The 26,348-nt window shown below is 51.9% G+C and overlaps 1 protein-coding gene across 2 annotated transcripts in view; it reads left to right on the plus strand.

Moving 5' to 3' along the window:
- The first annotated feature begins 9,502 nt into the window (after positions 1–9,502).
- Positions 9,503–26,348, plus strand: part of B4GALNT4 (beta-1,4-N-acetyl-galactosaminyltransferase 4) — a 139,314-nt gene continuing 122,468 nt past the window's right edge. For both annotated transcript variants that reach the window (XM_038406117.2, XM_038406118.2), the window contains exon 1: positions 9,503–9,953. In XM_038406117.2, coding sequence (XP_038262045.1) covers positions 9,803–9,953 — 151 coding nt within the window. In that variant the 5' untranslated portion in view covers positions 9,503–9,802. The remainder of the gene's footprint in view (positions 9,954–26,348) is intronic.

Genomic DNA, 26,348 nt, shown 5'->3' on the forward strand with positions numbered 1-26,348 from the left:
GGTTTCAGAGTAGCAGCCGTGTTAGTCTGTATTCGCAAAAAGAAAAGGAGTACCCGTGGCACCTTAGAGACTAACAAATTTATTAGAGCATAAGCTTTCGTGAGCTACAGCTCACTTCATCGGATGCATTTGGTGGAAAAAGCAGAGGAGAGATTTATACACACACACACACACACACACACACACAGAACATGAAACAATGGGTTTATCATACACACTGTAAGGAGAGTGATCACTTAAGATAAGCCATCACCAGCAGCGGGGGGGGGGGGGGGGGAAAGGAGGAAAACCTTTCATGGTGACAAGCAGGTAGGCTAATTCCAGCAGTTAACAAGAATATCAGAGGAACAGTGGGGGGTGGGGTGGGAGGGAGAAATACCATGGGGAAATAGTTTTACTTTGTGTAATGACTCATCCATTCCCAGTCTCTATTCAAGCCTAAGTTAATTGTATCCAGTTTGCAAATTAATTCCAATTCAGCAGTCTCTCGTTGGAGTCTGTTTTTGAAGCTTTTTTGTTGAAATATAGCCACTCTTAGGTCTGTGATCGAGTGACCAGAGAGATTGAAGTGTTCTCCAACTGGTTTTTGAATGTTATAATTCTTGACGTCTGATTTGTGTCCATTCATTCTTTTACGTAGAGACTGTCCAGTTTGGCCAATGTACATGGCAGAGGGGCATTGCTGGCACATGATGGCATATATCACATTGGTAGATGCGCAGGTGAAGGAGCCTCTGATAGTGTGGCTGATGTGATTAGGCCCTATGATGGTATCCCCTGAATAGATACGTGGACAGAGTTGGCAACGGGCTTTGTTGCAAGGATAGGTTCCTGGGTTAGTGGTTCTGTTGTGTGGTGTGTGGTTGCTGGTGAGTATTTGCTTCAGATTGGGGGGCTGTCTGTAAGCAAGGACTGGTCTGTCTCCCAAGATCTGTGAGAGTGATGGCTCGTCCTTCAGGATAGGTTGTAGATCCTTGATGATGCGTTGGAGAGGTTTTAGTTGGGGGCTGAAGGTGATGGCTAGTGGTGTTCTGTTGTTTTCTTTGTTGGGCCTGTCCTGTAGTAGGTGACTTCTGGGTACTCTTCTGGCTCTGTCAATCTGTTTCTTCACTTCAGCAGGTGGGTATTGTAGTTGTAGGAAAGCATGATAGAGATCTTGTAGGTGTTTGTCTCTGTCTGAGGGGTTGGAGCAAATGCGGTTATATCGTAGCGCTTGGCTGTAGACAATGGATCGAGTGGTATGATCTGGATGAAAGCTAGAGGCATGTAGATAGGAATAGCGGTCAGTAGGTTTCCAATATAGGGTGGTGTTTATGTGACCATCGCTTATTAGCACCGTAGTGTCCAGGAAGTGAAGTGAGCTGTAGCTCACGAAAGCTTATGCTCTAATAAATTTGTTAGTCTCTAAGGTGCCACGGGTACTCCTTTTCTTTTTGTTATACTGACCTAACCCCCCAGCGTAGATACCGCTGTGTCTATGGGAGGGTGCTACCACCTCCCATGGAGGTGGATTAACTACGCCGAGGGGAGCAGCTCTCCCATTAGTGCACTAGTGACGTCACCGAAGCAGTGGTGCAGCTGTGGCACTGCAGCATTTTAAGTGTAGACCTGTCCATGGTCATTTTAATCTCTCCTCGAATGAAAGCTGTTTCATATTCCTAATCGTTTTGATTGCCCTTCTCTGTACCTTTTCCAATTCTAATAGATCTTTTTTGAGCTAGAGCAACCTGAGCTTCATGCAGTATTCAAGCTGTGGGCATGGCATGGATTTATATAGCAGCATTGTGATATTTTCTGTCTTCTTATCTATCCCTTTCCTAATGGTCCTTAACACTCTGTTAGCTTTTTTGACTGCCCCTGCACATTGAGCAGATGTTTGTCCTATTTTGTTTTGCTTGCCTGGATGTAGCTCTTTGATTGAATCACTTCTTAGGGCACAGGCTAAGAGAGACTATGGCAGAACTAACTTTACTGGCAACGTGATCAGTATCTAAAGAGAACTGCACCACAGCTGACAATAAGCATTTCCCCTTGAACTAACTTCTCACACTGAATGTGTAATGCTATGTGCAATAGTGCCAGCTGGTGGCTCCCAATAGTGATACACTATTATTCTCAGTGGGATTTTACTGGGTGTAGATCAGAGCTGGATTTGGCCTCTCAATTTCCCCCCTTTTTTTCTGTTTCTTTCTGTGCTGCCTCTTTGGTTTTTGTTCCTTTCTCTGCATTGATGGCGGGATCAGGGATGAAGGAATGGGGCTGGCTCCATTGTGATGCTGGGTTTGTCTGCTGCTTACCTCGCAGGTGCCTGTCTGGAGCTGGAGCTGGAACCAAGGAAGGAAAGCAGCCAACAGGCTGAAGCTCTGGCTGTGAGCTCCAGGCAGATGCTGTTGATTACAGGATGCCAAGAGCCTGAGACTGCACAGAGCCACTTCATCCAAATTAGTAATAACAGTAATAACGACGACTGACACTTGTCCCACATCCTTCAGGCAAAGCCCGCAGCACATGACAGCATAATGACAGACGAGGTCCTCCGGGATTAGTTCATCCGCCCTGAAATGCAGCCTTCCCGGGGGCGGCAGGCAGCAGCCATCTTCCAGGGCCGGGAGTGGAGGAGAATGCTGTAGCCAGGTGACACTTTACTGATAGGCATTTCTATGGTTGCTCATCACCACGGACTTCAATAGGAGCTGTGGGTGCTCAGGCATGGATCTCTCAGGGATTGAGGCACCTAAGTCCTTTGGATTGCAAATGCAGATAGGAACCTAAATACTTTTGCGATTCTGGGCCTAAGCACCTCTGAAAAGCCAGGGCCCACATGGACTGAGCCTGACACGTTGGCTTAAGCCAGCATCAGCCTGGTAGGTTCTGGCCAGGCCGGGACTAGAACCCATGCTTCCGCTTCCCAGCCTTTGCTCTCACTGCAGGGGTATCTTTCCTCCTTGCGAGCATAGCTTTCGCCATGCCAGTGGGGCCTCAGCCCCACTCTAGCTCCCAACGCAGATGGACGAGCAGTGCATCTGGGGCAAATATTAGTAAACTAGGCCAGGCTTTTGTTACAGAAAAAGCTAAGAATCCACTCAGGCTCTTGACTTTGGCCAGCTCCTGATATTCCACCCCCAAAATCAATAGAGAGGCTGTTAGGAAAAGATCTGAAGCCACCTTGCAGGGTCCCAGAGCCCAGGCTCCAGCCCCAGCTTGAACGTCTACACTGCAGTTAAACAGCCCCTGAGCCCGAGTCAGTGGGTATATAATTGCAGTGTAGACGTACCCTACCTGTCTTTGTGCTCCTCCCACAGCCAGTGGGCAAACAACAGCTCAGAATCAGAGACAGGTGGGAGGCACAGAGTGAGGGGACGAGGACCAGAGAGCAAGAGAGTTCAAGCTTGGGGCGAAAGAGACGTAAGAGGAAGAGACCAAACCCAAGAGCCTCAATACTGGGCTGCACTGTGGCCCTTTATGTCAGTCCTGTAGTGTAAAAGGACTGGATCTCCTCACTCCCGAGGGCAGCCTGTACCAGCCCCTCGGAGCTGCTGGTGAAGGGGCAGGAGGGGGCATGTTGAGAGAGGGATTGCGTGGGGTTGCTGACTGGACATAAATTAGAACCACCTCTGGGGCTGCATCAGCTTCCACTCAGAGTCAAACCAGTCTCCAGCTGGCCCAGCATCCTCGAGGAGCAAAGGGGACATGCAGCCAGGGATGGCCTGCACCTCGGGAGAGGCCGAGAAGTTGAAATGCTGTGGAGATGCTCTGGAAGGAGAGAACTGTCTGCGTTTTCTAGCTCAAATTGTCTAGCAATTCATTGCGGAGAAGAAAGCACCCAGGGACCAGCACAACATAGCTCTGCCTCCCTCCAATGGGACGCTCTCTAGACCCTGGTAAGTGCTCGTTTAGATCCATTGTACCTGACCAGGGAGAGCAGTGCTCCACCGTTGTTAGTCATCCTGGACAGGGTCCAGCAGATGCTGCCCTGGGTGTGACTAAGAACTCTGGGCAGGGAAGCCCAGAGTATCAAAGGGACGGATGGGGGCTGGGTAATGATAAGATGCAGGATCCCAGCCGGATCCAAGGAGCTTTCTGAATGTGAAGCAGTTAAAAAAGGGAAGCTGTAGCTGAATCAGAAAATCCAGCCCTGACATCAAGGACTCCTGAGCCTGCTTTGGGGGCTGATCCTGTGAGATGGGACAGTGCTGAGTGCCCTTGACTACCCTTGACATCAGCGGTCGCAAAGGCCCCTGGAGCAGGTTCACAGACGCTTCCTCTGCAATCACCCGCACGTCATCTCAGGGCGCCTTTTGCTCTCCTGCCTGCTTCAAGTACCCCTGCCCTGTCCTGGCCATGCCCACCGGCCAATGAAATGTTCACAGGAAGTGAGTAACTTGGGGTTAACACGTGGCAAACCATCGCTGTCTCCTAGCTCTGTCCCCACAAGCACCGACACATAGATCTTTAAATGCACCCAGATCAATAGTGTGCCTTACACTGTTTCCTTTTCTCAGTGATTTGATTTTTATAGGGCCCTTTTTATGCCATTTTAATTGTTGCTGTTGATTGCCTGTTGTTGTGGTTTACCTGTGCGGTGCCTGTGCCGTGTGCATGGTGCTTTCCAAGTGCAGTTATTAATCACGATTCGTATCGTCACCTCAGCTCTGCATGCCCCAGCACCCATTCCCTGCCACGCTGCAGCTCTCGGAATCAATTCCCCACTAGGGAGCAGCGTACAGCTGACAATTGGGAACAGAGTGTGAAACAACTGATGCAAATCATGGTATATGGAGGGCCCAGAAAATACCCTCTGATTGGTTTGCCACTTAAATGCCAAACTTCACAAATCCTCACCTATTTTTGAGGCACGCTTTGATTTTACCCTGAAACTCTGCCACCCTCGCCCTATGTAATCTCGCAAGCGAAGAAGAGCTGGTCCAGATCAGCACTTGGATGTGTTGGTGAGTCAGTAGGTGGTGCTCTTCCCATTGCAGTGTTACAGGGGCTGTCATTCAGAGGCCACTGAAAATTCCATGAAACTTGTTACAAAAGCTGGGTCCCTGTGTCTTGGTCAGGTTCTGCCTCTGGGTCCTTCCACTCTGGTTCCAGCTAATCCCCCCGTCATTTCAACCAGCTGAAGTGGTCTGCTTCACTCCCCGACCTAAACTGTTGTGTAGCATTGCTATTTCCAGCCCAAGGATGGCTTCCTTTCAATGGTGGGTGGGCAAAGAGATCACTGCGGTCCGTACAGACAGTGGAGCACCTGGGATCCAGCTCAGATGGGGATGCTGTGTAGATGTGAACTCATGCCCTCCTAACCCTCTGTTCTGTGCAGCTTGCCTTTAGCAGGCACCTGGTTTGTTCACTTGTGATCAGCATCTATTTTCTTCTTGCAGCAGAGATGCCACCATTGCACAATAGGCTGAGCAGCTCCAAGATGGGCAGAGGTGTCCAGCCGAGTCTTCACTATGCCCTTTCTGTGCAAGAGGCTGGAGCTGGCTTGTGCTGTGGGAGTTCTTGGGGAGCCAGTTAACACCATCCAATGACTGTCAAAGGAACACGGGTGGGCTTTGCAAACGTATTTAGGTGACCAAGTCCCAATTTTAGGCTCCACTAAATTCCACAAAACTCCCATCAAACCCTGTAGATTCCTAAACTCTTATCCCCCGCTCCTGCCAGAGAAAGGATTTGTACAGGGTCCCCTGTCTCTCAGGAGCATGCGCTAACCACTGAGTTATGAGATATTCTGATGTGGGCCTCCCTTGGTCTCCCCGTGGAAGCTGTTCCCCTCTGTATCAAACAGTCAATGGGTCAGTGAGAATGCACAAACGAGTGCATAGCCTGGTGGTTAGAGTACCTGAAAGTTGCAAACAGAAGGGAGACCGGCTGGCTCCAAGGCCTGGAGTAGGAGAGAGAGCCCCACACCTCTAGCCAACTACCTTTGTATCCATTACTAAGAGCCTGTTGAAATAGCCCTGGTGTTCTCAGTCCAGCTTCTAGTGGACAGGTGTTCCCGTCACAAAGGCTACACGCTTGCTGGCATCCTGAGGAGAGATGCCAGAGATGGAAGGCCTGGGAGGTTGGACACCTCTCTCCTTTCTGGGGTGCAGGGCTCCAGAGTGGGGTTGGGGTGCAGGGCTATGTGTAGGAAGATATCACAGCTGAGAATAATTAGAGAGGATGACCTTCTCCAAGGCCCTCAGGCTGGCACCTCTCACCAGCGCTCAATTCATTTGAAAGGGGAAACAAAACCCTGGAATAGGAGAAAGAAGAGAACTGGGCCTGGCCCCTGAAGTCACTGGCGCAGCAACAAAGGAGACCTTGAGCAGGTTCCAGCCCAGCCATGTGGCCCCCAGCATGGCCCAGTTTGTCTCCGTCTAAAATAACGAGGAGGCTTATTGAATTCCCATCACTCCTCAGAGAAGGTTTTAACTAAAGCTTGGGTTCATGCTGAAGATAACCAAGGCCTGTCAGGAATTCCCTGCTCCCCAACCCAGGACAAGGCGTTCTGCTTCCAATGGTGGAAGCCAGCCCTGCTTTGCTGAGAAGTGCTAAACCCCTTCCAATCTGAGTTAGCATCCAAGTTTGCTGAAGAAGTGATGCCAGCCCAGTGATGCCTGCCACGGAGCAGAGCACACTCTACCCTGGTTGGAAACATGCACACAGGCCTGAGGTTGCCAAGTTTCCTTTAGCAGAAAGATTAAGTTGATTGGGGAGAGATAATGAGCCAGATCCTCAGCTGGTGTACATAGGTGGCAATCCACTGACATCAGTGAACTGTGCCTACCTACTCCAGATAAGGATGTGGTCTAGGATCTCAATCAGGCAAAACCAAGCCCAGTGGTTCTCCAGGTCCCAGCGAGACTTGGAACTGAGTGTTCCACAATCCACTGGGGGCTCTATGCTGTAGGCTACCCAATCTCAGAGACACATTAAAACCAGCACTCTTAGGCAGATCAGTCCAGAGAGATTTGGGGGACTGTCCTCTCCACTGGCTCTCGGCTCCTAGAGAAGGAGAACTTGTGGCACCTTAGAGACTAACAAATTTATTTGAGCATAAGCTTTCGTGAGCTACAGCTCACTTCATCGGATGCATTCAGTGGAAAATACAGTGGGGAGATTTATATACATAGAGAACATGAAACAATGGGTGTTACCATACATATTGTTTCACGTTCTCTATGTATATAAATCTCCCCAGACTCCTCTGCTGCATGGGTTAACCACACCTGGAGACATAACAGGCTGTCCAGCGGGTTGTGGGAAACCATTACCCAGGCTGGTGGGTAATGTCATGATGCTCTGAAGGAAGACAGAACTCGTACTTCAAAGTATTTGAACAATGTAACCTGAACAGGCTAAGCTGTACCTTGGCACAGGGCTTAATATACACCCATCAATCACTAGTCAGTCACCTGAAAAACCCAGGTGGAGCCTGCTTTGCTACAGTTCCAAATCCAGACTTGTTATTAATAAAAGCCATTTTCCCTTTCATCTTTGCATCAGTGTATTACAGACTCACGGCACCAATGATATTGGTTTGACCCAGTCAGTGCTCTCCTTCTAAACTCCACTGCCAGTTGTTTATAACGTACCCATCTGTCTGTGAAATCTTTTCAGCCTGCATTTATTGGAGTAACCCCATGAGGATTCTGGGTGGGTGGCTTGTCACTAGGACTGCCAGTTTGGCAAAGATGAGATGGGGGTGGGGGAACTGGCAGCAGGGAGTTGAAGAAAGTCAGAGTAGACATGGCAGGGTTTTGGCAGCTTGGAAAGGGGTAAATGGAAGAGGTTTGTTTAGTGTGACTACTAAAGGGTTACGAAACTGCTCACAGGCCAGTATGCTGATTATGGGGGTACCTGGTGTATTTGAAGGCTGTTTCTAGTGCTAGATTTTTTTCTCCTAACACTTCACACTGTTGCTACTACTGGAGCAGGGTTGCTGGTAGAGACTAGGATGGGAAATCTTAGGGGAAAAGCGTCTAGTGTGGAGACAAGAACCTGGAGTGAGATCTGCTTCCTTGAGGCAGAAGGCCTGTACCTTCCACAAAGAGAAGGACTGTCACTGTGACCTTCTCCCATTGAAGGTAAGCTGCTCTCTGCCCACGCCACGGAAGCATGTGGCTGGTTACCTCAAGCAGCCTAGCTTATTCTGGACCCAAGCCATGTTTCCATTCCCACTGGAATGTCTAGGGCTATAACACTGGATGTACTCTGTGCATAGCGCAGTTGTTAAATCCCCACAGTGCAGTGCGAGGTAATAACCATACCATGCTGCACTTTCTAAGCAGAGGAAAACACTTTGCAGTCATTAATGAATTAAGCCTCATCTCACCCTAGTAAGGAAGGCGTTATATCCCCATTGTATGGATGGGGAAAGTGAGGCCCATAGTGGTTACATGACTTACTCCAGGTCACCCAGCAAGTGTGGTTAGAATAGAAACCACTTGTCCCACTTACTGAGTCTCACTCAGCTAAGCTCCTGCTGCCTTCCCGAAGAGGGCTGCCTGAACCACAGGGCACAACAGCTGGAGATGAATAAGATGCTGCTTGTTGTGATGAGTGGGCCGAAGGCTTGGATTTGTGTTTGTCCCTGGGAGGACGCAGCTAGCCCCAGGCAGCTTTGCTGTCACACGTGAGCTGCAGGAGCCGAGCTGTGCAATTGTACCTGTGGCCCCAGTGTAACAGGGGCCCTCCTTCCTCCTCTTGAGCATCCTTGCTGCCTTGGCAAAGCCCAGCGGAGTATCAGCTTGCAGCTGTCGGGAAGGCACCATCCCTGCCGCGGGGGACGCTCTGCTGCCACTGGTGCCTGGTTTGCAAAAGCGCAGCCACGCCAGCGAACCCAGCGAGCTCCCCTACCAGGGCAGCCGCTCACGGCCCTTTCCCTCTCGCCCGGCCCCGGCCTGGGCGCCGCGCCGAGGCGGGAAGGGCACACTCCGCCCGGGCCACCCCCTCCGCCGGGGCAGTGGCCGCGCCCCCCAGTCCCACTCACCAGGTGGATGTTTGCACGTTGGCGTGGAGATGAAAAGCCGCGCGCAGCCTAAGCTGGCTTGGGCCCCGCCTCCGGAGGCGGGCGATTGGCTGTCTGAGGAAGCGCCGGGCTCCGATTGGGTCAGGGGCGGCTGTCGATCCGCTTGCCCCAGTTCAGGCTAGGTAGCGGTGGCAGCGCAGTGGCGGCTGCTGCTGCTGCTCGGCGGGCTGGGGTGACGGAGCCGCGGCTGAAGCATCCAGCGCGGCGGGGGCTGGTCTCCGGCCCGGCGGCTCCACGGGCGCGGCGCGGGAGCTGTGGGGCAGGAGCTGCGGGCTGCCTCCATTCATCGCGGAGCCGGGCGGCGGGCGATGCACCGGGCGGGAGGAGGAGGAGGAGGAGGAGGAGGAGGAGGGAGCCGCCGCCGCCTGGGCGCCGCGTGAGCTCCCCGCTCCATGGCGCTGCCGTGCGGGCTGGGGCAGCGCGGCACCGGCTGAGCGGCCTCCTCCCCTCTTCCCGCCGCCAAGTGGATCCGGGCGGGGAGGGAGCGCGGGGCTGCCTGGATGCCTTTGTCCCTCCGGCGGGGGGCTCGGCCGGGGAAGGGGGCGACGGGGCCGGGCGGCCGGGACCCCCGCTCCGGGGTCCTCCGCCGCTGCTGCTGCTGCCGCCGCCGCCTGGTCCCGGGGCCGCTGCCCGCCCTGCGCTCGCCGGCGCTGCCCGACACGTGCCCCTGCCCCGGGGCGCTGCTCCCGCCTGGCGTCTAGCCCCTCCCGGCGCGGATGGTCCCGTGCAGAGCCCGGCGGAGGTGCCGTGCGGCCGGCCCGGGCCGGTAATGCGGCCTCCAGGATGCTGTGGTTCCCGGTGAAGAAGATCCGCAAGCAGTTCAAGCTGCTGCTGCTGCTGGTGCTGCTCACCGTGGCCGCGTGGTTCACCTACCTGCACATCAGCCTGGTGCGCCAGGGCAAGGCGCTGCGCCTGCACTTCGCCTACGGCCGAGGTAAGGGGGGCCTGAGCCTCTCCTGCGCCCTCGGGGGTGGGGGGATCCCTGCCCCCTTCCACAGCCGGGCAGGGGCTGGTGAGCGCAGCCAAGGTTCTGCTCCAGGCCCTCCGGGGCTGCCGGTGTCGCCTGCGGGCCCCCTCCCCCCCGTACTTTGTGGAGGCAACCTCCTTGTAAGGCCAAAAGGAAGCGCCCCCCCTTCCGCCTTCGTGTGATTTCTCTTAGGGTGGAGTTTGGTCTAGTTAGGACTCCTGGCCATACTGGGTCAGACCAATGGTCCATCTAGCCCAGTATCCTGTTTTTCCACAGTGGCCAATGCCAGGTGCCCCAAAGGGAATGAACAGAGCAGGTCATCATCAAGTGATCGATCATTCCCAGCTTCTGGCAGTCAGAGGCTTAGGGATGCTCAGACCATAGTGTTGCATCCCTGCACATACTAGCTAATAGCCATTGCTGGACCTTCCTCCACAAACTTATCTAATTCTGTTTGAATCCTGTTTTTGTAGTTTTGGTCTTCACAACATCCCCTGGCAAAAAGTTCCACAGGTTGACACTGCATTGTGTGAAGAAATACTTCCTTTGGTTAATTTTAAATATGCTGCCTATTAATTTCATTGTGTGGCCCCTGGTTCTTGTGTTATGTGAAGGGGTAAATAATGCTTCCTTATTTGCTTTCTCCATACAGTTAATGGTTTTATAGACTATGTCCCCCTTAATCATCTCTTTTCTAAACTGAACAGTCTGTCTTTTTAATCTCTCCTCATATGGAAGCTGTTCCAGACCCTGATAATTTTTGTTGCTCTTCTCTTTACTTTGTCAAATTCTAATATATCTTTTCTGAGATGGACAACCAGAACTGCACACACTATTCAAGGTGTGGGTGTAGTATGGATTTATATCATGGTATTGTGATATTTTTTGTTTTACTATCTATCCTGATGGAGATCTTCTGAAATAATGAGTCTTTATTACATCCAAGGAGTGCTCCATGAAGGGCTGTGGGAGAGAGGCAGCTCTGAGCCTCTGAAGCTGATGTGTGCCCCATCACTGGAATAGCTCCCTTTGGTAAGATCCGGGAAGAATTGGGCACTGTCTGTTACATTAGAGATGCATGTACAGAACACTCTTCCCCCAGGCTGGCTGGGTTGTGAAGCTTAGGTCAGACACTTGGCTGTATTGCCAATAAGCTGTCCAAACCCTCCATGTCTTTAATCTTGGCAGTGAAGTGTTTTTAGCAGTAATTCAATTCCTCTTTAGAGTAGAGCTAGATAATGGCTCCTGAGTCCGGGGCACAGAGCGCCAGTGTGTGGATCAGAGAAAATTCTGAGATGCTAGAGATCGCTTACAAACCAAACTAACCGGGCCAGTGGCTGAACTGTCCAGAGCCCTGTTGGCAGTGTCTGGAGACTGTGAGTCCTTCATGCCAGCAATCTGAGGGGTGCTGGAGGTGGCTTGGCTCCTGTGAAGGAGGGGTTTTTTGGCAAGTCGATGGGCTGGTGCTCTTTGTTTAGCTTGTTTGGCTAAGCTGTAAAGTCCTGTGATGCAGCCCATCAGGCAGGAAGGGACAAGGGCAGGAAAAACAGGGTGGAAAGGTAACCCTGATTTAATAGGCACATCCCAACACCTGGGGCTGCTTAGATAAAACCAGTTGTTTGAGGAGTCCACTTTCCAGGCCTCGGAACAGCGGGGCTCTCAAACTCTTCCATGCCACAAACACTTCTTCCATACCAGGACCCTCTTCCATCTAGCTGGGATCCCCTGCCTCTCAGAAATAGGGCAGTGGGATTATGCTCCCTGGATATCTGTTTGTGACACCCACGTGGAGAAGCCGTGCTGTAGAAGGATATGTTGTTGTTCCAATGACTGTTCTCATTCGCTGTGTTGTGATGGGCCTAGTACTGGAAACTCATTCTCATGGCTTCTGGGAATCTTTGGGAGGAGGAACATCAGCAGGGATTTTCATGTTTCTATCTCCACTTAACTTTCATTTGTATCCTGTGCCCTTATTATGAGAAAGCGGGCCATTTAAAAATAATTATTCCCTTCTTTAAAAAGAGAACTGCAAAGGGGTAAACCAGTTCTTGCTTGTGCCCTTTCTGCTTCATGCTTATGGCTTCAAAGACTTTTCCGAATTGCAAAATCAGGTTTGATTCTATTCTCACTTACACCAATGTAAACTGAGTATAACTTCATTGGTGTCAGGGGAGTTACTCCAGATTAGTGCCATCGTGAGTGAGAAGTAAGTAAAGGCCACTGAGACTTGACTTATCTGTGGTTTCTGGCAGGGGCGCTGGGACAAATTGTATAGCGGGGGTGCTGAGAGCCATTTACCCAAACTGTAAATCCTGTATAGAATGGACACTACTTGAAGCCAGGGAGTGCTGCAGCACCCCTATAGCCCTAGTTCCAGAACCTATGGTTTTTGGAGAGCTAGAGTGGGATAATGTAGGCCCCCAATCCAACAGAGTATGTATGTAAAGCTACTCAATGGAATAGTCCTGTTGTCTTCACTGGGACTACTTATGAGAGTAAAGCTACATATCAAGTGTTTGCAGGGTTGGAGATGTAGGCTGAAGTCTGAGTGGGAGATGACTCACTCTTTCACAAAGAACTTTTCTCCGTGCTGTTTGTTACATGTTTGAGTTAAATGATTTTTAACCACTAAAACCATCAATAGCTGTAAAGAGTGGGTCTAAACATTTCCTTCTCTCTCGAATGAGGGAAGACAGTGTTTAATCCATGCTTCAAAAACAGGAAAGTCAAGACACAGCTAATGTGACAAAGCAGGATGAAGTGAGCTGTAGCTCACGAAAGCTTGTGCTCAAATAAATCTGTTAGTCTCTAAGGTGCCACAAGTACTCCTTTTCTTTTTTGTGAAAGCAGGAAATGAAACTCCTTTGTTTGTGTACTAAACACTTGTTAGTTTTCTTTTAAGTGAGCTGCCTTCTCAGCTGCTGTCCCACTAAAAAAACAAACTGCCATGTAAGCCTAACCTCAAGAGTCTAGCCACTGCCTAAACTATCCAGTTCAAAGAAGGTTTGACTAGTTGTCTGCTCAGACCTTGCAGCCTCAGCCTGTACAGTGCGCAGGCTGTCTGGTTGTGGCAGGTTTGTCCTGCTGTCCTGGGTAAGCATGCTGACTAGCTGCAGGGGTGGGGTTTGGTGATCAGCAGTGGAAAATATTAACAGTGCAATAGCAGCATTTGAAGCCTAAACTTAGCCAAGTGCCCACCCATCAGTGTGACCGGAGGAAGTTCAGAGATAGTGCTATAGCATCGGTTTTCCCGCAGCCTCAGAATGCCCTGCCTATGCTGCCGAAGTGGTGTGTTCTAGAAATAATTGATCAGACTGATCAGGCTATTTCCGATGTCTGCCGAAGAAGATGTGGGTCTGGGGTTTTCTATGGCTGCCCCTCCCTCGCGCATGCAACCTTTGACATGCCATCTGGGACACACTCCCCCAAATCTACAGAATGTGGCTATTTATTTCAAGTGTTACCCGGAGCAGTGAGGAAATGCATTGCCACGCTCTGGCTCCCAGCAGAAAACCCTGCAGTTAAAATGCAGCTGAACGAACTCTGAGAAATCAGAGCTCAGAGGTGATGGTACCAGGACCAGCCTGAGGAGCTGAGCCTTAACTAATGAGCTGCTTGTAACTGCATGAAGCAAAGCCAGGATCAGTGAGTTTAAGTTGAACCCATGCTGATTCACACTTACCCAGCACTTTGTGTTGTCATCGAGACTAGTGTGAAGGGAGTGTAAAATGCCACCAGATCAGAACAAGAGTATTATTTAACATTTATATTATGGTAGCATTGAGAGGCCTCGGCCAGATTAGGAATTCTCTGTTAGCCTCTGATCTGAGTATAAGACTTTTACACCTAGCCGGTCCTAGTGTAAGTGACAGTCCACGGGGCAGAGCAGTGAATCTGGCCCCATCTCTATCATGGTGTCAGTCTGTCATCCACGCTTATTAGCTATTTGTATTGCAGGAGCGCCTAGGAGTGCTCCAGTCATGGGCCAGGACCCCACTGTGTTAGATTCTGTAAAAACACAGAACTTAGACAGTCCCTGCCCCACAGAGCTTATAATTGAACTATAAGACGAGAGCAGGTGGGCACAGACAGCACAAAACCATAATGAGATGCTGTCGATCAGCACACCAGCTGTCTAAGCACTGTCAAGTTTTTAGCGGGCATCATGGCAAAGGAGAGTTTGAAGGAGGCTGTAAGGTGGCTTGACAGAACACCTGCTGCTTACCTGGAGATCACAGCCCTGCCCCAGATATTGTGTATTGCTGCCCTGCACTGTACGGTGAACAGCTGTCAAGGCATCTGTGCCCTATGTAGCTTGAGATGTAGAAAACAGACTGGGGGGAGGGACCTAGAAGGAGTAATTTTAGGATTCTTCAAATATTCTTGACTTCTATTTTTTTAATCGGTGGAGGCCTTGTAGAAGAATGGAGTGATATGGGTTTGGAGGAGCGGAGGGCTGGGGGGCATTGGGGGAAGGAAATGAAAGGGGGGTGAGGCTGGTGGAGTTGACTGAGCAAACGGGAGGGTGTGGGGATATGTGGGAAGAGAAGGATCTGAATGCGTGTCGGGGAGGGGAAGGCATTCATGTTTGATGCAGCAGGTAAGGAAAGGCCTGTGGAGTGGCTGGGAAGGTGGATGTGAGAGCAGAATCTGGCATGGCGCTTGTCCTAGTCTCTCTTCTCTCTCCCATTCGTGCTATCGCCTTGTTCTGTTCTATGGCTCCATCCTGTTGCAGTGCAGTAAGAAAAGGAGTACTTGTGGCACCTTAGAGACTAACAAATTTATTTGAGCATAAGCTTTCGTGAGCTACAGCTCACTGCATCGGATGCATTTGGTGGAAAAAACAGAGGAGAGATTTATATACACACACACACAGAGAACATGAAACAATGGGTTTTATCATACACACGGTAAGGAGAGTGATCACTTAAGATGAGCCATCACCAGCAGCAGGGGGGGGAAAGGAGGAAAACCTTTCATGGTGACAAGCAAGGTAGGCTATTTCCAGCAGTTAACAAGAACATCTGAGGAACAGTGGAGGGTGGGGTGGGGGGGAGAAATAACATGGGGAAATAGTTTTACTTTGTGTAATGACTCATCCATTCCCAGTCTCTATTCAAGCCTAAATTAATTGTATCCAGTTTGCAAATTAATTCCAATTCAGCGGTCTCTTGTTGGAGTCTGTTTTTGAAGCTTTTTTGTTGAAGTATAGCCACTCTTAGGTCTGTGATCGAGTGACCAGAGAGATTGAAGTGTTCTCCGACTGGTTTTTGAATGTTATAATTCTTGACATCTGATTTGTGTCCATTTATTCTTTTACGTAGAGACTGTCCAGTTTGACCAATGTACATGGCAGAGGGGCATTGCTGGCACATGATGGCATATATCACATTGGTAGATGTGCAGGTGAACGAGCCTCTGATAGTGTGGCTGATGTGATTAGGCCCTATGATGGTGTCCCCTGAATAGATATGTGGACAGAGTTGGCAACGGGCTTTGTTGCAAGGATAGGTTCCTGGGTTAGTGGTTCTGTTGTGTGGTGTGTGGTTGCTGGTGAGTATTTGCTTCATTTTGGGGGGGCTGTCTATAAGCAAGGACTGGCCTGTCTCCCAAGATCTGTGAGTGTGATGGGTCGTCCTTCAGGATGGGTTGTAGATCCTTGATGATGCGTTGGAGAGGTTTTAGTTGGGGGCTGAAGGTGATGGCTAGTGGCATTGTTGTTTTCTTTGTTGGGCCTGTCCTGTAGTAGGTGACTTCTGGTACTCTTCTGGCTCTGTCAATCTGTTTCTTCACTTCAGCAGGTGGGTATTGTAGTTGTAAGAATGCATGATAGAGATCTTGTAGGTGTTTGTCTCTGTCTGAGGAGTTGGAGCAAATGCGGTTATATCGTAGAGCTTGGCTGTAGACAATGGATCGTGTGGTATGATCTGGATGAAAGCTAGAGGCATGTAGGTAGGAATAGCGGTCAGTAGGTTTCCGATATAGGGCGGTGTTTATGTGACCGTCACGTATTAGCGTCGACCTTCAGGAGGAGTCTACCCAGAATCCTTCTTTTTGTAGTGTTGGTAAGAAGGTCTCTGTGGGTTAATATGTTGGTCAGAGGTGTGTTGGAAATATTCCTTGAGTCGGAGACGTCGAAAATAGGATTCTCGGTCATCACAGAACTGTATCATGTTTGTGGGGGTGGAGGGGCAAAAGGAGAGGCCCCGAGATAGGACAGATTCTTCTGCTGGGTTAAGAGTATAGTTGGATAGATTAACAATATTGCTGGGTGGGTTACGGGAACCACTGTTGTGGCCCTTGTGGCATGTAGTAGTTTAGATAACTTAGTGTCCTTTTTCTTTTGCTTCTGTTGTCCTTTTGCTCAAATAAATTTTAGTCTCTGAGGTGCCACAAGTACTCCTTTTCTTTTTGCGAATACAGACTAACACGGCTGCCACTCTGAAACTTGCAGTGCAGTGGTGACTAGAGGCCCCAGTCAAGTTCAGGCCTCTGGTGAGCCAGGTGCTGTACACAAACACAGTAAGAGACTGCCCCCAAGGCCTTGCTGTTTAAATACAGGAGTTTTGTTCGCTCCAGGGAGAGAGAGAGAGATTTGAAAATGATTTCAAAACGTGGCTTTCTCCAAGCTGTTTTCTAACCTGCTCTGGCTGCTGGGATAAACTGTATCCAAAACTGTTTTCTAAGCACACATTGGAAACTACGTTCTTCCAAGCTTCAATGTATAGATGGGGGTGGGGGTGGCGGGGAGTGTTTTTTTTTGTTTTGTTTTGTTTTGAAAAGAGAATGATTTTTTTATCTTGATTTGGGCCCAACCAGCTCTTGTTCAAACTGGCTTGGGAAGGAGCAACATCTGACCCTTGTTTGGAGATGGTGCCTCTCCACAGGGGACAGAGTCTGTTGTAGGTAGCGCATGGAAGAGCTGGGGCAGGGGGAGGTTCCGGAGCATACATCCATGTGTCTAAGGCGCTGTTGCGCTGTGTGCCGGGTGACTCTCTTACAGCACAGACACAGCCGTTAATAGCACAGACGTCATTGCAACCCAAGACCGGGCTGTGGTGGAAGCAATGGGTGGTACTCCTGTCAGGCAGTTTGTTTCAGCCACTGCCTAGGAGCCGGCGGCATATCATGGTAGGGAAGGTGAGCTGGTACGTGGGAACAGTCAGAGATCTAGTTACCACCATGCGCATGTTCATCACTGTAACTCCCTCTGTGTGACTGATGAGCAAGGCTACACAGGAGTGCCAAACAGCGCAAACCATGGCAGCCCACCCGTTGAATGACAGACGGCTAGAGCACATCTTCCCCCATGCTCTGCACTGGCTGCCTGTTTGCTTTTGGGTCCCGCACCTGACTGTGGGCTGTGGCTGAGCTGTGAGAGACCACCCCCCTGACTGTGTGACCCACAGACAGCAGCTCCTAGCAGGGCGGCTGGAGCTGTGCAGACCCAAGGTGAGGTTTCTGGGAGCTGGCAGCATGGGCATTGGGGCTGGGAGTTGCCTACCTGTGGAACTCCCTGCTGTGTGACATCTGAATAAGCCTGTGCTGCAGTGACTTCAGGCCTGTTGGGTGAGCTGCCGTGCCAGAGCAGACGCTGAAGGAGGAAGAGAGAGAAGGGTCAAATCAAACAGTCTGATTAAAAATCTACTCCAAGTGGCTGCATTCGAGGCAGTATACCTCGAAGCTCAGGGTTCTTTAGGGGTTGGGCTTGTGCACGTCTGTGCTACAGTGTTAAGTGCCCTGTAAATACTCTGCATAGAAAGGCAGCCATGTAGCCTTGTGGTATTGCCAGTGATTGAGATTCTACTTCCCTTCTGCCTCCTAGGCTTTGTGGAGCAGCCGGAGGCTTAAATGCTGCAGCAGGCTGAGGTTGCTGAAAGACAGCTTTGGGTGCCTCACCACTAACGTATGGCTGCTTGCATACGGCTCTGGTGTGTGCTCTGTCATGGAGTTCAGCAGATGCCTCTGTCCTGCAGTGAGGAAGCAGGAGAAGGTAGCGATCAGGTGGAATGCAGCCTGCTCCTCAGTGCACATCCTGGGCTGCTGGGCTCCCCTGTACCTACATCTGTCGCAGATCTTGTGCAGGGCCCAGAGAATCTGCACAGAGGAGGAAGAAGTAACCTTCCCCTGACCTCTAGCTCTGGGGGAAGATGCTGAAGACCATTTGGTGCACCAACCACATAGCTGACTCCTATGCTCTGCCTAGCAGACAGATCGGTGGTCAGCTGACTAGAGCAGCGAAGGGGAAGATCTCCAGATCTGACATCCACTTAATTTAGTGTTAATAGTCTGGAAGCAGAGGGGGCGGGAGGGAGAGTTAGTTGGCTGCTACATGGGTCTTGTCTGGTCTTGCACAGCTCTTTGTGTAGAGCAGGGGTAGTCAATTCTTTTGTGTCACGGTCCAAATTTCTTGGTCCAGGCATAGTCAAGGTCCAGACTCCAGAGAAGAAAGTAATTAAAAAAACAACAATAATATTAGTAAATAAAAAGATTTCAGGATCCGTTCAAAAGTGTTTAGCTATCTGGATTTGGCCAGTGGTTTATCTCTTGACTACCCCTGGTGTAGAGGCGCCTCTGTCCCAGTGCCCAGCATTTCAGGCTCCAACTTCATGGGATTGATGACCCCAGAGGCTGCGTCTGGCTTGTTGAGGTGGGGAAAGCTCTGTAAGGTGAGACTCCAGTGAGTTGCTCTTGATGCTCCCCCAGAATGTCTCATTGACTACAGGTGTCTGCGGTTGGGTGTGGCACGTCATCTTCCACAATGTGAAAACGCCGCTTCCCAGCACTTAGATCTTGCAGTGACAGGTGCTGCAGAAAGCCCTTGGAGAGAGAGCTGTGGGGGGCAGCAGGCAAGCTGAGGCTAATGCCAGCTAGACAGAGGATGCTTATCAGTAGGGGCAGGAATTGACTGACTCCAGAGTTCTTCTGCTTTCAGCCCAGATGGGTCTGGAGGTGGGCGTGCCATCGTGTGGGGCTGTGGGAAGGGTTGCTGGGGTGGGTGTGCCGTCGCCGGAGGCTGTGAGAAGGGTTGCCAGGGTGGGTGTGCTATCGTGGGGGCAAGGGACGGGTTGCTGGGGTGGGTGTACCATTGCAGGGGTGGGTGTGCCATCGTGGGGGGCTGCTGGGGTGGGCATGCCGTCCCGAGGGGGACGGGCTGTGGGAAAGGTTGCCGGGGTGGGTGTGCCATCGCGAGGGGGGGGCTGAAGGTGGGTTGCCGGGGTGGGCGTGCTGTCGCGGGGGGCTGTGGGAAGGGTTGCCAGGGTGGGCATGCCGTCGCAGGGGGCTGGGGGTGAGTTGCCGGGGTGGACTTGCTGTGGCAGGGAGTGGGGGAAGGATTGGCGAGTGCTGTTGTGAGGAAGAAACGAGGTACGGTGGCGTGAGGGCCTCCTGGGTGGCTGGAGGAAGGGTGCGGGATTGCAGGTGGGCACCCTGCTGTGGGAAGTGCACGGAGGAGAAAGCTCAAGTCATGGAAGCAGTGAGGGGAGAGAGTCAGTTACTCTGCCCCTTCCCCTGCTTGGGCCATGAGCGGTCTTGGGCAGGAACAGCAGGGAGCCTCCCGCTGAAGCCTGCACCCCCCTCCCTATAAACGCAAAGGCAAAAGTAGGTCTCTGGGCAGCGGGGGACAAATCTGCTGGGCTTCAGACTCCAGACTGCGCCTGCCGCTCTCCCCATCCCAGGTCGGCTGGCAGCGGATGCATGCAAAGGTTGATTACTTGTTAAATTAACTGGCTCTAAGCAGATGCCCTTTCTGCAGGCTGAGGATTTGGGCATGTGTATCTCCTGCTGGCAGCCTAATCCCTTCCCAGACGCTCCACGCGAAAGGCTGTGCTAATGGTGGCAAAAGGGTGGCCTTCGGCATGCCGCAAATGGGCCCATGGCAGGTGGTTCCAACTGGGGATCTGGCACCTCTGGGTAGCAGCCCTGTGTCCTAGGCCAAAGTCGTCATGCCTGGTGGCTGGGGGGGTACATGTGTACCTGTGCGCTCTGCCTCTGCGTGGCGCCCACCCCCTCCAGCAGCAATACGGTGCAGCCTGGACTGGCGCGTTCAGGGGCTGCTTGGGTTGGGGAACTGGCTCCGAACCAGAAAGACATTATGTTCCTGATAAAATAAATCCCTTTCTTATCATCTACAAGTAGATAATTACCCTTCTCTGCCTAATTTAACACACAGATTCCTCAGCTGAAATAATGAGGCCATTACGGTGTTCTGCCGGCTGGAAACCTCTCCGAGTCAATGGGGCAGAAACGTTTGCGCGCCAGGTAAAAAATACAATTTAAAAAAAAATGAAATGATTCATAATGGGAGATGGGAGCTCTGGGCCCACCAGAGACTTCCCTGGCAGGCATCGTGCTGAGGGAGGTGAGATGGCACTGTAGGAGCCAAGCACATGACAGGTTTATTTGTCAGGAGATTTAAAGAGCAGGTTGAATGAACTTGCTGTTGCAGTAGCGATATTCCAGCCACGGGCAGCAGAGTGGCGGCAAGGGGGCAGGCACGTGTGTTTGAGGGCAGGTGGTGAAGTCTAAATGGGGTCCGTGGAGGGGGGGAACTTTGGGGTCCCTTTGAACTTCACGAAATCCATTGACCGTGGGATGCAGGGCGGGCAGATGGAGGGGAAGGAAAGAGTTTGCTCTTGGGGATTGGCCCTCTCACATAAGGACGTTGGTGCATGGTGGGAGAGGTGGCTGGGAGCAAGACTTGGAAAATCCCCTCGGCCCTTGCTGACCCAAGGAAGTGTGCGGAAGTGGACGAGGAGGAGGTGGCTCTGCTGGGATGGTAGTGGGGCAGCGTGCCAGTGAGAAGCCCACTCTCCTAACAGCTGCTGGGAAAGAGGAGGGTGCTGGGATCTGTCAGGCTGCTGTCTCTGGACCTTGCTTGGGAGTCGTTTTTACATATTGGGCTCTCGCTTACGGGTGTCTAGTAAATGCGACACCCCCACCCCCACATCTGGCTGCTGGAATGGAGAGAGGGGCTTCTCTGTCCTGCCCCCAAGCCTCCTGATGGGAGGGTAAGTGGTACTCTGCCCAGTTTCTCACCCAGCCCCTTGGCTGCTACCAGGGATGGGACTGCCTGCTACTCTGCCCCTCGCTGAACCTTCATTCTGGAGCGTGGCCGCCTCTTCCAGAAATAGCTCCATGTTCTGCCTCGACTGCTGCTTGCAGCCTTCTCCAGCAGCTGAAGTGATGTGATTCTTGACTCTTTCCTTGCTGCTCCCGCTGCTGCCTGCCCAAGCTATTAGCAGCCTGGGAGGTATTGGAGCTGCCTGCTCTGCATTGGGTCACATTTGGGAGGGTTTCTTCACAACCAGAAGGACAGTGTCACTTTTTTTTTTTTAATGAAAGCCTGAAGTTCTGCAGAAGTTGGTCGTTTGTCCCCTCCCCAAATCAGTGAGATTCGCATGCAGTGGGGGCAGGTAGTTAAGGGGATTTTTTTATCCCTATTTTAAAGATCCCATCGCCACCAGTGCAAGAGGGGTGTATGTCTAGGAGGCAGGGGTGGGAATAGTGATCAGTGCACAACAGGATGTACGAGACTGTCCTGTGCTCGTTTGATCATTCATAGACCGGCCCGTGGTCCCCTTTTTGGGCACTAGGAATGGAGGAGGGAGAAACTCCTTTCCCCATTGCCCACCCCATCCTCAATCCCCATAAGAGAAGGCACCTTGTTGCCTTAACTGGCCCTATGTTTGCTCAGGACCCTGTCAATTTTAAGACCAGTCTCATTTGTGATAGTAAATAGGAGGAAAGGAAACTCGGGACAATCTGACTGTGTGTGTGGCATGCTAGGGGAAGGATCCAGCCAGCCAGCAAGGAGTGGGTGGGGCTTGTATGTTACACCTGCAGCCCTGTCTGTCTAAGGAGCGTCACCCCTGGAACATGCCTTCTTGCTTTTACTTGGGGGGGCGCAGATCCCCTCCGCTTACATGGGAAGCGCTTTGGCCATGTAAATATGTGGGAACTGCTGCATAGTGGCAGGTTAACTACATGGGAAGTGCCAGGGTTACAAGGTAATCACATGGCAGCTTCTCTTTCTCAAGCCATGGCACGGGTTGCATGGGAGCTAGCGAGGCCTGTGTAAGGTATCCCTGACAGCGTAGCGTCCATGCTGGGGAAGGCTGCCAGTCTCTGCTTCCGGCAGGTGAACCTGAGCAGTGGCCGTGCCTCTGTGCGGCTTTAGTTGCACTCTTGTAAAGTGAATGGAGGGCTGGAGAAAGTTGCTGGATTGACAGCTCCAAGTGCTGGAGCCCTCTGCTTATCGCTGAAGCAGCCCAAGTGGCAGCAGTGGGAGATTCGGGGCCAGAGCAGTGTGGAAAGGGGTCCTTATTGAAGGCTGCCTTCTACCCACCTTCTCGCCTGGGCTCTCTGGCTGCAGTGTGCTCTGAGCTTTGCTGATGCTGCTCCTGATTGCACAGGTGCGTTCAGGAGCCATTGAATCAGTTTAAATCAAAACCGGTTTAAAGACAGCAGCAGTCCTGGTTTATAATCTGCCAGCGTATGTGGCTGCACTGTTTCCCCTGCCCAAAGCAGGCATCTCAGCAGCGCTGCCCATGCCCCCAGCTCTGTGTCTCTGTTTATCAGTGGGATTAGTCCCCCCAGAATGCAAGGCTCTCTCTCCACAGGTGGGCGTGTAACGGCTGTGACTGACGGCATGTCACAGAGACACCCTCCTCCCCCAATCCTGACATCCTTCTCCCCTGCCCTGGGTAATGGAGCCTATGACCAAGATGGATCATTTTTCAGGCAGTGTGCCGGAGCAAGGGGCACTTGGTCCCGTCCCGTCCCCCAAATCCGATGTGCTTATCCACCTAGGTTATAGCAGGAAATGCCTCCCCAACTCCGCAAAGGCTAATCCCAGGTAGAAGTGGGGATCCCTGGAGTTGACCATCTTACCCTGTGCTAATACGCCAGTAACTGTCCATTTCTTCCCTTGACTCCTGCGAAGATGGATTTGGCCAGGAGTGCCAGGAGCCAAAACCCCCGAACCATACGTTTTCTCCCCCCTTCACTGTTCAGGGAGAATCTTCCTATCCTGGATTCAACCTTAGTGGGTTCGGTTTGGTTCCCAGCACCACCTGTATGTTCTGTTGTTGCTTTAATTCCATGAGGTCCTTTCCCAGAAGCAATGCTGTGTGTGACACTGCAGGATAGCACCGGGGTGGAGAGATAAAAGGGTCTCGGCCCTGGAGCAAGGGGGACTGTACCGCCTCTAGGAGCGCCATTTATACCCTTTAACCCTTATGATATTCCGGGGTGCAATCCAGACCAGAGAGAGGCTCTGTCACTTCTGGGGTGCCTCACAACGCCTTAATGCTGTAGCTCCAAACCTAAGTTCCTCGCAATCAGCCTGCATGCCCCACCCTGAGTGTCTCTGTGTAGTCACAGTCCTGGCCCAGTAGCCTGCCAGCAAACAGCCTGGGTTACTACTTCCAGGGTGACCCAACACACTTCCAGTCCTGAATCCCCTGCCTCAAAAAATGTATGTTCTGTATTGTGTCCCCCCCACCCCTCAGACAGTTCCGATATTTTAGGTTCATTGTCCCTGTCAGGGAACAATATACAATAGTTTGCTCCTTTTAAATGGAGTTACCACACAGCCCAGTTTAACCACAAGACTGGATTAAAATAAAGATAAATTTAGTACCAGGAAATGTTTTAACAGACTAGACTTGGTTCAAAGTGAAGTTCTTACCACAGGTTTTTAGTACATTGCTGACCAAACTCTCAGGCCAGGTTCTGCTCCCAAGGTCCAGCGGCTGTTTCTTTTGTCGTCTTAAGTGAAAGACAGAGTGGCGGACAGGGAGAGAGGACTTGGCGGGTTGCCCCATATTTTTATAGCTCTGTCACCCTTTGAAAAGCATCTTCCTGAGAGTGATCCCTCATTAAAGTTCTTTCCAGCCCAGAGCAAGGAGACATGGAGGAAGGAGGGTCATGCTGTTTTTCATCTGTGTATCCTGAAATGCAGATTTTTCTTTCTTTTCTCTCTTGGTGTCTGAGGGCTCTGTTTACAGCATATAGGCAAATGGAGGTAAACACACATCCCTTTGTTTAAGACCTGCTTGACCAGTTCTGCCTAATCGGGTCTCGGTGGGTTTGAACATGGGCCACTAGCATCATTCAGGGAGAATTCATCACTTTATATGTAAAGTTGCTCCCTGTATTCCACCAGGATATTCTCAACCAGCGAGTTCTTAGTGTTCAGAGGATACCTTACCAGGCATATTTTGTACAAAGGGGGGTGTAGAGTGTGAATACCGGGATGCATTCCGTCACACCCTTTCTGTATCCCTGGCAGTACCGGAGCCCACTGTCCTGTTAAATTCTAGCTACCTTGTTGGATCAGAGCCCTGGGGCTGGCGCTGGCTCAAATCCTGTACATTTTAGCACTTAGCTGAGGCTGCAGATGTCTCAAACCATGGTTTAAGCAGTGGAGTGTGCTTGGCTTAACAGCAGGGGAGCCCAGCCCCACCACTGAAAGGAGTAAGGGATTTTAAGGCTCCCAATTCTGGGTGGTTGATCTCTTCTCTCAGGAAGGGGGGATGGGACTGGCAAAGGCCTCTGCAGATGCAACGGGATAAAGGGGAGAGCCCCATTCTGCTTTGCGGCAGGTCAGTTGCCCAGGAATGGGTCTTGGTACAGCCAAGCCTGAAGCAGCGCCCCCTGCTCATCAAGCGGGGACTGTAGTACCGGTTATACACATGCTGGCTGTACGTTCCCGGCTGTCCTCGGGACAGAGCGCTCCCAGCGATGGTGCCAAGGCGGGTGTACACTGGGCATGGACTCTGAGAGCATTTTTGTTTGGGAAGAGACCATCCTGGGCAATCCTGTGCTCTGGGCCAATGGGAGAAGCATGCTGCATTGGGCTCTGCTGCATCCCTGGTCAGTTCCTAGATGGGCTGATCCAGCCACGCCATGCTTCCTGGCTCTTGCCCTTGCTCCCTGGCATTATCCGCATCCCCACTCAGGGAATAGGAGCTTTGAGCCGTGTGTGACTGTCTGAGAGTCCCCGGGCAGGGCTAGTGCTGCCTCGAGCTCGCTGGAAGGTAGGCACATGTGGTGCTAGCGGCATGGGGATCTCGCCCCACTCCTGTCTCTCTCCTAAATGCATTAAAGCACGTAGAAGCTGGCAGCAGGCAAGCAGCTGCCCTCCCAGCTGGGGCTCAGCCGAGCCCCATGGCAGCCCTTGGGGGACCTGAGCAAAGCTTGACATGGAAGCGCCAGCATCAGTGGCCTTCCCTGATAGCGAAGGGAGGGGCTGCCCTGTCTAACTCCTCAGAACTAGCTCTCCCCCACCCCTCTCCCCTTGCACACACCCTGGATAGCTTCAGCCCCCCTGCAGTGTCTGTGCCACACAGGAGCCCTGCCCTAATCCGCTCTGCAGCAGCCTGGGAAGTGATGGGATTGCTCGCTCCAGGCCCCGTAGAAAGACCCTGATCTGATTAGAGAGGCCTGGGCCAGGGCAGATGGCAGGCTCCTCTGGGGTGCTCCAGCAACCAGCCATGCTTGGGGACGGCCCGGGTGGCATTCGGAGAGCAGCCGTGCAGCCCTAACTCACCTGCAGAGCTCCACTGGAAGTGCTCCCCTGCATGTAGGCACAGACCTCCTGACAGGCAGTCAGCTCTGGGCTGGACCACAGTAACCAGCCGCCATGCAATACGATACTGGAAGGGGAGTGTAGTTCTGGCTCCCTTCCTTGGCCTTGCACAGGTGACGAAGAGCGGTATCGAGCCTGCTGGGATTTGACCCTCTGGTCCAGCTGTTTCTAATGCTGAGTGCACTAGGCCAGCCGCTGCTAGTCCAGAGTGTCCGGGCCATCCTCGCTACAGGGCTGCAGAAAGGGGCATGCCTGGGTGGGAGCAGATTTCTGGGAGCCCCGTTGCTGAGCATAAGGGGGTGCTGCAGTATCCTCTGCCATGCAGGTGACCTTCCAATTTGTACTTGTACTTAACCCCCCACCCCAATCTGCCTCTCTAGCAAAAGCCCCGTGTCCACTCCATAGACACGTAATTCTGGCTTCTCCTGAGCTCTGGCTTCAAATCAGTGCCAGCAGTGGGGCTGGAAAAGTTGTGAGTGAGGGCTGAGGGCAGGACTGGGGTGCATTTGGCAGAGCTGGGAGGACAGGACTGGAATAGTGGGAGGGGGCGCTGAGGGCAGGACTGGGGTGTATTGACAGAGCTGGGTGAGGGACATGGGCTGCAGTAAACCAAGATCCGTGTTAGAGAGCAGCAAATCCGCTCCCAAACCTTAACAAACATGAGAGATGCGCATGACAAACCAAGGTATCTGCCTGGATACAGCTGAAGCAGGCTCTGTGCTTGCTGACCAGCCAGAGAGAGTTCCACTAGGACGGGGTGGGCAAACTTT

The sequence above is a fragment of the Dermochelys coriacea genome, chromosome 6, assembly GCF_009764565.3.
Source record: "Dermochelys coriacea isolate rDerCor1 chromosome 6, rDerCor1.pri.v4, whole genome shotgun sequence".
NCBI lineage: Eukaryota > Metazoa > Chordata > Testudines > Dermochelyidae > Dermochelys > Dermochelys coriacea.